The 14,047-nt window shown below is 44.9% G+C and overlaps 1 protein-coding gene across 1 annotated transcript in view; it reads right to left on the bottom strand.

The window, feature by feature from the left end:
• LOC140069914 (N-acylethanolamine-hydrolyzing acid amidase-like) overlaps window positions 1-14,047 on the bottom strand; it is a 110,705-nt gene that overhangs the window by 86,741 nt on the left and 9,917 nt on the right. The window contains exon 4 of the mRNA XM_072116188.1: window positions 7,785-7,875. Within this exon, the coding sequence (XP_071972289.1) occupies window positions 7,785-7,875 (91 nt within the window). The remainder of the gene's footprint in view (window positions 1-7,784; window positions 7,876-14,047) is intronic.

The following is a 14,047-nucleotide window of genomic DNA, read 5'->3' as shown; positions in this document are numbered from 1 at the left end:
TACTGTGACATCAACATGGTGTATATTTCAGGTACATTACTGTGACATCACTATGGTGGATCTCCCAGGTTCACTAATATGACAACACTATGGTCCATCTCCCAGGTACATTACTGTGACATCACTATGGTACATCTCCCAGGTACATTACTGTGGCATCACTATGGTGCTTCTCTCGGGTACATTGCTGTGACATCACTATGGTGCATCTCCTAGGTACATTACTGTGACATCACTATGGTACATCTCCCAGGTACATTACTGTGGCATCACTATGGTGCTTCTCTCGGGTACATTGCTGTGACATCACTATGGTGCATCTCCTAGGTACATTACTGTGACATCACTATGGTGCATCTCCTAGGTACATTACTGTGACATGACTATGGTGCATCTCCCAGGTACATTACTGTGACATCACTGTGGAGCATCTCCCAGGTACAATACTATGACATCACTATGGTGCATCTTCCAGGTATATTACTGTGACATCAACATGTTGTATATTTCAGGTACATTACTGTGACATCACTATGGTGGATCTCCCAGGTACACTATTATGACATCACTATAGTGCATCTCCAAGGTACACTATTATGACATCACTATGGTCCATCTCCCAGGTACATTACTGTGACATCACTATGGTGCTTCTCCCAGGTACATTACTGTGGCATCACTATGGTGCTTCTCTCAGGTACATTGCTGTGACATCACTATGGTGCATCTCGTAGGTACATTACTGTGACATCATTATGGTGCATCTCCCAGGTACATTACTGTGACATCACTATGGTGCATCTCCCAGGTACATTACTGTGACATCACTATGGTGCATCTCCCAGGTACATTACTGTGACATCACTATGGTGCATCTCCCAGGTACATTACTGTGACATCACTATGGTGCATCTCCCAGGTACATTACTGTGACATCACTATGGGCATCTCCCAGGTACATTACTGTGACATCACTATGGTGCATCTCCCAGGTACATTACGGTGACATCACTATGGTGCATCTCCCATGTACATTACTGTGACATCACAATGGTGCATCTTCCAGGTATATTACTGTGACATCACTATGGTGCATCTCCCAAGTACACTATTATGACATCACTATAGTGCTTCTCCAAGGTACACTATTATGACATCACTATGGTCCATCTCCCAGGTACATTACTGTGACATCACTATGGTGCATCTCACAGTTACATTACTGTGGCATCACTATGGTGCTTCTCTCAGGTACATTGCTGTGACATTACTATGGTGCATCTCCTAGGTACATTACTGTGATATGACTATGGTGCATCTCCTAGGCACATTTCTGTGACATCACTATGGTGCATCTCCCAGGTACATTACTGTGACATCACTAGGGTGCATCTCCTAGGTACATTACTGTGATATGACTATGGTGCATCTCCAAAGCACATTTCTGTGACATCACTATGGTGCATCTCCCAGGTACATTACTGTGGCATCATTTTGGAGCATCTCCCAGGTACATTACTGTGACATCACTATGGTGCATTTCCCAGGTACATTACTGTGAGATCACTATGGTGCATCTCCCAGGTACATTACTGTGACATCACTATGGTGCATCTCCTAGGCACATTACTGTGACATCACTATGGTGCATCTCCCAGGTACATTACTGTGACATCACTATGGTGCATCTCCCAGGTACCTTACTGTGACATCACTATGGAGCATCTCCTAGGTACATTACTGTGACATCACTATGGTGCATCTCTCAGGTACATTACTGTGACATCACTATGGTGCATCTCCCAGGTACATTACTGTGACATCACTATGGTGCACCTCCCAGGTACATTACTGTGACATCACTATTGTGCACCTCCCAGGTACATTACTGTGACATCACTATGGTGCATCTCCCAGGTACATTACTGTGACATCACTATGGTGCACCTCCCAGGTACATTACTGTGACATCACTATGGTGCATCTCCTAGGTACATTACTGTGACATCACTATGGGGCATCTCTCATGTAAGTTACTGTGACATCACTATGGTGCATCTCCCAGGTACATTACTGTGACATCACTATGGAGCATCTCCTAGGTACATTACTGTGACATCACTATGGTGCATCTCCCAGGTACATTACTGTGACATCACTATGGTGCATCTCCCAGGTACATTACTGTGACATCACTATGGCGGATCACTCAGGTACATTACTGTGACATCACTATGGCGGATCTCCCAGGTATATTACTGTGGCATCACTATGGTGCATCTCCTAGGTACATTACTATGGTGCATCTCCTAAATACATTACTGTGACATCACTTTGGAGCATCTCCCAGGTACATTACTGTGACATCACTATAGAGCATCTCCTAGGTACATTACTGTGACATCACTATGGTGCATCTCTCAGCTACATTACTGTGACATCACTATGGCGGATCACTCAGGTACATTACTGTGACATCATTATGGTGCATCTCCCAGGTACATTACTGTGACATCACTATGGAGCATCTCCTAGGTACATTACTGTGACATCACTATGGTGCATCTTCCAAGTACATTACTGTGACATCACTCTGGTGCATCTTCCAAGTACATTACTGTGACATCACTATGGTTCATCTCCCAGGTACATTACTGTGACATCACTAGGGTGCATCTCCCAGGTACATTACTGTGACATCACTATGGTGCATCTTCCAGGTATATTACTGTGACATCAACATGGTGTATATTTCAGGTACATTACTGTGACATCACTATGGTGGATCTCCCAGGTCCACTAATATGACAACACTATGGTCCATCTCCCAGGTACATTACTGTGACATCACTATGGTACATCTCCCAGGTACATTACTGTGGCATCACTATGGTGCTTCTCTCGGGTAGATTGCTGTGACATCACTATGGTGCATCTCCTAGGTACATTACTGTGACATCACTATGGTACATCTCCCAGGTACATTACTGTGGCATCACTATGGTGCTTCTCTCGGGTACATTGCTGTGACATCACTATGGTGCATCTCCTAGGTACATTACTGTGACATCACTATGGTGCATCTCCTAGGTACATTACTGTGACATGACTATGGTGCATCTCCCAGGTACATTACTGTGACATCACTGTGGAGCATCTCCCAGGTACATTACTATGACATCACTATGGTGCGTCTTCCAGGTATATTACTGTGACATCAACATGTTGTATATTTCAGGTACATTACTGTGACATCACTATGGTGGATCTCCCAGGTACACTATTATGACATCACTATAGTGCATCTCCAAGGTACACTATTATGACATCACTATGGTCCATCTCCCAGGTACATTACTGTGACATCACTATGGTGCTTCTCCCAGGTACATTACTGTGGCATCACTATGGTGCTTCTCTCAGGTACATTGCTGTGACATCACTATGGTGCATCTCGTAGGTACATTACTGTGACATCATTATGGTGCATCTCCCAGGTACATTACTGTGACATCACTATGGTGCATCTCCCAGGTACATTACTGTGACATCACTATGGTGCATCTCCCAGGTACATTACTGTGACATCACTATGGTGCATCTCCCAGGTACATTACTGTGACATCACTATGGTGCATCTCCCAGGTACATTACTGTGACATCACTATGGGCATCTCCCAGGTACATTACTGTGACATCACTATGGTGCATCTCCCAGGTACATTACGGTGACATCACTATGGTGCATCTCCCATGTACATTACTGTGACATCACAATGGTGCATCTTCCAGGTATATTACTGTGACATCACTATGGTGCATCTCCCAAGTACACTATTATGACATCACTATAGTGCTTCTCCAAGGTACACTATTATGACATCACTATGGTCCATCTCCCAGGTACATTACTGTGACATCACTATGGTGCATCTCACAGTTACATTACTGTGGCATCACTATGGTGCTTCTCTCAGGTACATTGCTGTGACATTACTATGGTGCATCTCCTAGGTACATTACTGTGATATGACTATGGTGCATCTCCTAGGCACATTTCTGTGACATCACTATGGTGCATCTCCCAGGTACATTACTGTGACATCACTAGGGTGCATCTCCTAGGTACATTACTGTGATATGACTATGGTGCATCTCCAAGGCACATTTCTGTGACATCACTATGGTGCATCTCCCAGGTACATTACTGTGGCATCACTTTGGAGCATCTCCCAGGTACATTACTGTGACATCACTATGGTGCATTTCCCAGGTACATTACTGTGAGATCACTATGGTGCATCTCCCAGGTACATTACTGTGACATCACTATGGTGCATCTCCTAGGCACATTACTGTGACATCACTATGGTGCATCTCCCAGGTACATTACTGTGACATCACTATGGTGCATCTCCCAGGTACCTTACTGTGACATCACTATGGAGCATCTCCTAGGTACATTACTGTGACATCACTATGGTGCATCTCTCAGGTACATTACTGTGACATCACTATGGTGCATCTCCCAGGTACATTACTGTGACATCACTATTGTGCACCTCCCAGGTACATTACTGTGACATCACTATTGTGCACCTCCCAGGTACATTACTGTGACATCACTATGGTGCATCTCCCAGGTACATTACTGTGACATCACTATGGTGCACCTCCCAGGTACATTACTGTGACATCACTATGGTGCATCTCCTAGGTACATTACTGTGACATCACTATGGGGCATCTCTCATGTAAGTTACTGTGACATCACTATGGTGCATCTCCCAGGTACATTACTGTGACATCACTATGGAGCATCTCCTAGGTACATTACTGTGACATCACTATGGTGCATCTCCCAGGTACATTACTGTGACATCACTATGGTGCATCTCCCAGGTACATTACTGTGATATCACTATGGCGGATCACTCAGGTACATTACTGTGACATCACTATGGCGGATCTCCCAGGTATATTACTGTGGCATCACTATGGTGCATCTCCTAGGTACATTACTATGGTGCATCTCCTAAATACATTACTGTGACATCACTAAGGTGCATCTCTCAGGTACATTGCTGTGACATCACTATGGTGCATCTCCTAGGTACATTACTGTGACATCACTATGGTGCTTTTCCTAGGTACATTACTGTGACATCACTATGGTGCATCTACCAGATACATTATTGTGACATCACTTTGGTGCATCTCCCAGGTACATTACTGTGACATCACTATGGTGCATATCCCAGGCACATTACTGTGACATCACTATGGTGCATCTCCCAGGCACATTACTGTGACATCACTATGCTTCAACTCCCAGGCACATTACTGTGACATCACTATGCTGCAATTCCCAGGTACATTACTGTGACATCACTATGGTGCATCTCTCAGGTTCATTACTGTGACATCACTATGGTGCATCTCCCAGGTACATTACTGTGACATCACTATGGTGCATCTCCCAGGTACATTACTGTGACATCACTATGGTGCATCTCCAAGGTACATTACTGTGACATCACTATGGTGAATCTTCCAGGTATATTACTGTGACATCAACATGGTGCATCTCCCAGGTACATTACTGTGACATCACTATGGTGGATCTCCCCGGTACACTATTATAACATCACTATAGTGCATCTCCAAGGTACATTACTGTGACATCACTATGGTGCATCTCCAAGCTACATTACTGTGGCATTACTGTGGTGCATCTCCCAGGTACTTTACTGTGGCATCACTATGGTGCTTCTCTCAGGTACATTGCTATGACATCACTATGGTGCATCTCCCAGGTACATTACTGTGACATCACCATGGTGCATCTCCTAGGTACATTACTGTGACTTCACTATAATGCATCTCCCAGGTACATTACTGTGACATCACTATGGTGCATCTCCCAGGTACATTACTGTGACATCACTATGGTGCATCTCCCAGGTACATTACTGTGACATCACTATGGTGCATCTCCCAGGTACATTACTGTGACATCACTATGGTTCATCTCCCAGCTACATTACTGTGGCATCACTATGGTGCATCTCCCAGCTACATTACTGTGGCATTACTGTGGTGCATCTCCCAGGTACTTTACTGTGGCATCACTATGGTGCATCTCCCAGGTACATTACTGTGACATCACTATGGTGCATCTCCCAGGTACATTACTGTGACATCACTATGGAGCATCTCTTAGGTACATTACTGTGACATCACTATGGAGCATCTCTTAGGTACATTACTGTGACATCACTATGGTGCATCTCCCAGGTACATTACTGTGACATCACTATGGTGCATCTCCCAGGTACATTACTGTGACATCACTATGGTGCATCTCCCAGGTACATTACTGTGACATCACTATGGTGCATCTCCCAGGTATATTACTGTGACATCAGTATGGTGCATCTCCCAGGTACATTACTGTGACATCACTATGGTGCTTCTCCCAGGTACATTACTGTGACATCACTATGGTGCATCTCCCAGGTACATTACTGTGACATCACTATGGCGGATACCTCAGGTACATTACTGTGACATCACTATGGCGGATACCTCAGGTACATTACTGTGACATCACTATGGCGGATACCTCAGGTACATTACTGTGACATCACTATGGCGGATACCTCAGGTACATTACTGTGACAACACTATGGCGGATACCTCAGGTATATTACTGTGACATCACTTTGCAGCATCTCCCATATACATTACTGTGACATCACTATGGTGCATCTCCCAGGTACATTACTGTGACATTACTGTGGTGAATCTCTCAGGTACATTACTTTGACATCACTGTGGTGCATCTCCCAGGTACATTACTGTGACATCACTATGGTGCATCTCCTAGGTATATTACTGTGACATCACTATGGTGCATCTCCCAGGTACATTACTGTGACATTACTATGGTGCATCTCCCAGGTGCATTATTGTGACATGACTATGGTGCATCTCCCAGGTACATTACTGTGACATCACTATGGTGCATCTCCTAGGTATATTACTGTGACATCACTATGGTGCATCTCCCAGGTACATTACTGTGACATCACTATGGTGCATCTCCTAGGTATATTACTGTGACATCACTATGGTGCATCTCCCAGGTACATTACTGTGACATCACTATGGTACATCTCCCAGGTACATTACTGTGACATCACTATGGTGCATCTCCCAGGTAGATTACTGTGACATCACTATGGTTCATCTCCCAGGTAGATTACTGTGACATCACTATGGTGCATCTCCCAGGTACATTACTGTGACATCACTATGGTGCATCTCTCAGCTACATTACTGTGACATCACTATGGTGCATCTCCCAGGTACATTACTGTGACATCACTATGGTGCGTCTCTCATGGACATTACTGTGACATCACTATGGTGCATCTCCCAGGTACATTACTGTGACATCACTATGGTGCATCTCCCAGGTACATTACTGTGACATCACTGTAGTTACATATTTGCTGTTGATCTCTAAGTACTTGTTCCATACAGGAGCATGTCCTAGCAGTAAGACCTGTGAATCAGGAACAAGGGGCCATGGTTTACTAGCAGCCCAGGAGAACAGCAGAGTAATTTCCAAGATAATAGAGTCTAATTTGCTAATTTGCATATCAGAAAAATGGCTGAAAACATTTCTGGTGCCCGGTCTTCTTTAAAAGCCCTAGCATCTTTCTTTCAGTAAGAGTACACAATATTGTAATTATACAGATCAAGTACATAAAAAGTACCTCTGGCATTAGCAGAAATGGTGAACTGGTAAGGCTTTTGTCCTGTCCAAAGACCAACAAAACCCACAAAGGTTGTTCCTGTGTATTCAACCTAAAATATAAAAAAAGATAGCATAGTAATTACATGCCATATATATCATAACTTAGAATAGAACATTAATAGTTAGAAGAAATAAGTATGGTAAATGCTGTACCTGGTACCTTACATTTTTAGTAGAAACTAACACTGCTGAATTAATTTTATCACCTATCACTAATGTCATTTCAACAAACCACACCCAAGAAAAGCATTGTAATTGGCACCTCTAGAGTAAGTATGGAAATCATTTTGTATTGCTAATACTGCTGCAAATGCTGTTTCTTCAGCTCACAATAAAAATAGAACAAATAAAGACAGGACAATGCAATCTGGACCTGAGGATGACGAAAAAAGTGTAACCCCTTCAAAACCCAATCATAATGACAGCAGCATTGGTGAACAATGAGACTAAATAGAACTTTTCAGGAGATTTCTGGTGCTTCAGGGTGGCACGGTGGCTGAAGGCTGGCATGGTGGCTGAGTGAGTAGCACTTCTGTCTTGCCGTGCTGGGGACCTGGGTTCAAATTCACTCAGGTCAACATCTGCAAAGAGTTTGTATGTTCTCTCCGTGTTTGCGTGGGGGGTCCTCTGGTTTCCTCCCACACTCCAAAAACATACTGTTAGGTTGTTTAGATTGTGAGCCCCATGGGGACAGGGATCAATTTGACATGCTTTGTGCTGCGTAATCTTCAGGTGCTATATAAATAAAAGTTATTATTAACCACCGATAGTCTGAGGTAGCTTCCCTACAACTTACCCAGCAAGCTTGGTTGTTTGGTCTCTCATTACATACAAATAAGATTACATATGTAAGTCACTCCTTTTTAGTAAAATAAAGACAAATCATTTGATTGGTTCCCTTTAATAGGGACATTTCTGGCAGGTAATGAGTTAATGGGCACATTTCAGTTCACCCTAAATCCGATTACTCTGCTCTTAAATCGCAGACTGCCTGTGCCTTAACCATAGCTACACAAGTAGCAGAAAGGAGTCAAGAGCAGGATTCTCTATGGGGCCAGCAGAAGATGAGGAGGCTTCTGCTTCAGTGCAGAACTCTTGTGTCTACTGCTCAGGATTTTTCAGGGAGTTCAAGCAGCTGCAACCTGCAGTTAAACACCTTACAGATCCCACGGATTTATCCACAGTGTTAAAAAGTTTATCTCTATCCCTTTGATTCCCTCTGAAGTAGGCATCAGTTTCTTGTCCGAAAAAACCTGGGTTCACCCAACAAAGATAAACATGTAGGAGAAACTGCAAGCATTTCCATGCAAGGAAGCTTAACTTGTGCTCTGTTTTGTCTACCTTAGCCTCTGGTTTCCTCCAGGCTTTCTTCCTCAAGTGTCTTCTGCAGTCAACAATAATACTGAAAAAATTCATTGGATGAGTCCTCTCATACATGACGGCTGTTCACTGCATTGCTGCAAATAACTGTCTCTAACACCTGTTTAACCCCTTAAGGACGCAGGGTTTTTCGGCTGATTTCTCGCTCTCCAACTTCAAAAATCCATAACTTTTTCATTTTTACGTGTACAGACCTGTGTGAGGGCTTATTTTGTGCGTAACAAATTTTACTTTCCCGTGATGTTATTTATTTTAACATGCCGTGTACTGCGAAGCTGAAAAAAAATTCCAAATGTGGAAAAATTGAAAAAAAACGCACGTGCGTCACGTTCTTGTGGGCTCAGTTTTTACGACTTTCCCTCTTCGCTCCAAATAACATGCCTACTTTATTCTCTGGTTCGGTGCGATCGCGGTGATACCAAATTTATATAGGTTTTATTGTGTTTTAATTAGAGATGAGCGAGCACTAAAATGCTCGGGTACTCGTTATTCGAGACGAACTTTTCCCGATGCTCGAGTGCTCGTTTCGAGTAACGAGCCCCATTGAAGTCAATGGGAGACTCGAGCATTTTTCAAGGGGACCAAGGCTCTGCACAGGGAAGCTTGGCCAAACACCTGGGAACCTCAGAAAAGGATGGAAACACCACGGAAATGGACAGGAAACAGCAGGGGCAGCATGCATGGATGCCTCTGAGGCTGCTTAAATGCACCATTATGCCAAAATTATGGACAACAGCATGGCCATGACAGAGTGACAGAATGAAGCTAGATAGCATCTAAAACATCCAATAATTGACCCTGACACTATAGGGGACGGCATGCAGAGGCAGCGGCAGCAGCGGAAGGCTAGAGAGTCGCATGGCGACATACCCTAAATGGACTCAGGCTTCAAACCAATGGGTAGCAGAGAGGAACCAAAGGAGGTGAGCAAGAAGCGCTCAAATAATATCGGTACATGATAAAAGTTTGCCAGTATATTTTGTGGATTACACAGCAGGGTGGCGACAAAGTTAACATGGAGGCCATGAAAACAATCCAAAATTCAGCCTGACACAGCTTGTTTGATAAGGGGACGATGTATGGAGGCAGTGAACTAGTAGTAGATTAAACTATGTTAGTTGTTTCTTGGCATGGAGCTGGCGCTCCGCTGCCAGGCGAGCTTTCGCCAATCCAAGCCCCTGTCTCTAGGCTACTCCCCAAACAGCACTTCTAAGAACCTTTCGGATAAGATCAAGTGTAGTAGCGTTCTTATAAGTTTGGGATATGGCGGGTGAGGGGAATGTAAACAGATGCGCAAGAAGCGCTGAAATAATATCCGTAAATGAAAAAAGTTTTCCAGTATATTTTGTGGCTTACACAGCAGGGTGGCGACAAAGTTAACAAGTTTGATGTGGAATGCCCTGCAATAGCTCTTGGGCGGTGTGCCTTTTATCACCTAGGCTCAGCAGTTTGAGCACCGCCTGCTGTCGCTTAGCGACGGCACTGCTGCTGTGCCTAGAGCTACCGACTGATGGCGCCATGCCCACGGATGGTAATTCGGAGGAGGAGGAGGTGGAGGAGGGGTGGGAGGATTTGGAGGTATAGTAGGCCTTTGAGACCTGGACCGAGGTAGGCCCCGCAATCCTCTGCGTCGGCAGTATATGACCAGCCCCAGGGTCAGACTCGGTCCCAGCCTGCACCAAGTTAAGTGTAGTAGCGTTCTTATAAGTTTGGGATATGGCGGGTGAGGGGGATGTAAACAGATGCGCAAGAAGCGCTGAAATAATATCCGTAAATGGTAAAAGTTTGCCAGTATATTTTGTGGATTACACAGCAGGGTGGCGACAAAGTTAACAAGTTTGTTGTGGAAGCCATGAAAACAACCCAAAATTCTGCCTGACACAGCACGTTTGATAAGGCGGGCATGTATGGAGGCAGTGAACTAGTAATAGATTAAAGGTGCTGCAGTTAAAACTATGTTAGTTGGTTCTTTGCATGGAGCTGCCGCTCCGCTGCCAGGCGAGCTTTCGCCAATCCAAGCCCCTGTCTCTAGGCTACTCCCCAAACAGCACTTCTAAGAACCTTTTGTATAAGATCAAGTGTAGTAGCGTTCTTATAAGTTTGGGATATGGCGGGTGAGGGGAATGTAAACAGATGCGCAAGAAGCGCTGAAATAATATCCGTAAATGGTAAAAGTTTGCCAGTATATTTTGTGGATTACACAGCAGGGTGGCGACAAAGTTAACAAGTTTGTTGTGGAAGCCATGAAAACAACCCAAAATTCTGCCTGACACAGCACGTTTGATAAGGCGGCCATGTATGGAGGCAGTGAACTAGTAGTAGATTAAAGGTGCTGCAGTTAAAACTATGTTAGTTGGTTCTTGGCATGGAGCTGCCGCTCCGCTGCCAGGCGAGCTTTCGCCAATCCAAGCCCCTGTCTCTAGGCTACTCCCCAAACAGCACTTCTAAGAACCTTTCGGATAAGATCAAGTGTAGTAGCGTTCTTATAAGTTTGGGATATGACGGGTGAGGGGAATGTAAACAGATGCGCAAGAAGCGCTGAAATAATATCCGTAAATGGTAAAAGTTTGCCAGTGTATTTTGTGGATAACACAGCAGGGTGGCGACAAAGTTAACAACTTTGATGTGGAATCCATGAAAACAACCCAAATTTCGGCCTGACAAACCTCGTTTGATAAAGGGACGATGTATGGAGGCAGCTATATGGACGACTTTTGGAGGTAGCAATGGAGACAACGTGTGGAGGCTGCTATGGAGACAATTCAATTTGGATAGTGCCTGTATGTGGCAGTCCAAAAAATTTTTCAAACCAGAGGAGCAGGTAGGTGGCCCTCCAGAAAAATGGAATAGATTGAGTGCCTGTATGTGGCAGTCCAAAAAAGTTTTTAAACCAGAGGAGCAGGTAGGTGGCCCTCCAGAAAAATGGAATAGATTGAGTGCCTGTATGTGGCAGTCCAAAAAAGTTTTTAAACCAGAGGAGCAGGTAGGTGGCCCTCCAGAAAAATGGAATAGATTGAGTGCCTGTATGTGGCAGTCCAAAAAAGTTTTTAAACCAGAGGAGCAGGTAGGTGGCCCTCCAGAAAAATTGAATAGATTGAGTGCCTGTATGTGGCAGTCCAAAAAAGTTTTCAAACCAGAGGAGCAGGTAGGTGGCCCTCCAGAAAAATGGAATAGATTGAGTGCCTGTATGTGGCAGTCCAAAAAAGTTTTTAAACCAGAGGAGCAGGTAGGTGGCCCTCCAGAAAAATGGAATAGATTGAGTGCCTGTATGTGGCAGTCCAAAAAAGTTTTTAAACCAGAGGAGCAGGTAGGTGGCCCTCCAGAAAAATGGAATAGATTGAGTGCCTGTATGTGGCAGTCCAAAAAAGTTTTTAAACCAGAGGAGCAGGTAGGTGGCCCTCCAGAAAAATGGAATAGATTGAGTGCCTGTATGTGGCAGTCCAAAAAAGTTTTTAAACCAGAGGAGCAGGTAGGTGGCCCTCCAGAAAAATTGAATAGATTGAGTGCCTGTATGTGGCAGTCCAAAAAAGTTTTCAAACCAGAGGAGCAGGTAGATGGCCCTCCAGAAAAATTGAATAGATTGAGTGCCTGTATGTGGCACTCCCAAAAATTGTTTAAAACAGAGGACCGGGTCGGTGGCCCTCCAGAAAAATTAAATGCATAAAGTACTATAGGTAGAGCCAGTGGGCCCTGTCAAAAAATAGCCAGTTTCCTCTGCTTTACTGTACAAAGAGCAGGAGAAGGAGGAAAATGAGGAGGAGGAGGAGGAGGAGTGGATAAATTATTCAGGTTGAGCTTCCTTCACCTGCTGGAGATTGGAAATTAGGAGAAATCCATGCTTTATTCATCTTGATAAGCGTCAGCCTGTCAGCGCTGTCAGTCGACAGGCGTGTACGCTTATCGGTGATGATGCCACCAGCTGCACTGAAAACCCGCTCGGACAAGACGCTAGCGGCAGGGCAGGCAAGAACCTCCAAGGCGTACAGCGCCAGTTCGTGCCACATGTCCAGCTTTGAAACCCAGTAGTTGTAGGGAGCTGTGTGATCATTTAGGATGATGGTATGGTCAGCTACGTACTCCCTCACCATCTTTCTGTAAAGATCAGCCCTACTCTGCCGAGACTGGGGACAGGTGACAGTGTCTTGCTGGGGTGACATAAAGCTGGCAAAAGCCTTGTAAAGCGTACCCTTGCCAGTGCTGGACAAGCTGCCTGCTCGCCTACTCTCCCTCGCTACTTGTCCCGCAGAACTACGCACTCTGCCGCTAGCGCTGTCAGAAGGGAAATACTGTTTCAGCTTGTGCACCAGGGCCTGCTGGTATTCATGCATTCTCACACTCCTTTCCTCTCCAGGGATGAGAGTGGAAAGATTTTGCTTGTACCGTGGGTCCAGGAGAGTGAACACCCAGTAATCGGTGCTGGAATAAATTCTTTGAACGCGAGGGTCACGGGATAGGCAGCCTAGCATGAAATCTGCCATATGCGCCAGAGTACCAACGCGTAAGAATTCGCTCCCCTCACTGGCCTGACTGTCCATTTCCTCCTCCTCCAACTCCTCCAATTCCTCTTCTTCTGCCCATACACGCTCAACAGTGAAGGACTCAACAATGGTCCCCTCTTGTGTCTCGCCAACATTCTCCTCCTCTTCCTCCTCATCCTCCTCCACCTCCACCTCCTCCGATATGCGCTGAGAAACAGACCTAAGGGTGCTTTGGCTATCAACAAGGGAATCTTCTTCCCCCGTCTCTTGTGAGGAGCGCAAAGATTCCGACTTCATGCTGACCAGAGAGTTTTTCAACAGGCCAAGCAGCGGGATGGTGAGGCTGATGATGGCGGCATCGCCA

Source organism: Engystomops pustulosus, chromosome 1 (genome assembly GCF_040894005.1).
Source record: "Engystomops pustulosus chromosome 1, aEngPut4.maternal, whole genome shotgun sequence".
NCBI lineage: Eukaryota > Metazoa > Chordata > Amphibia > Anura > Leptodactylidae > Engystomops > Engystomops pustulosus.
The sequence above is the reverse complement of the archived record's forward strand: the minus strand, read 5'-3'. Positions and strand labels throughout refer to the sequence as shown.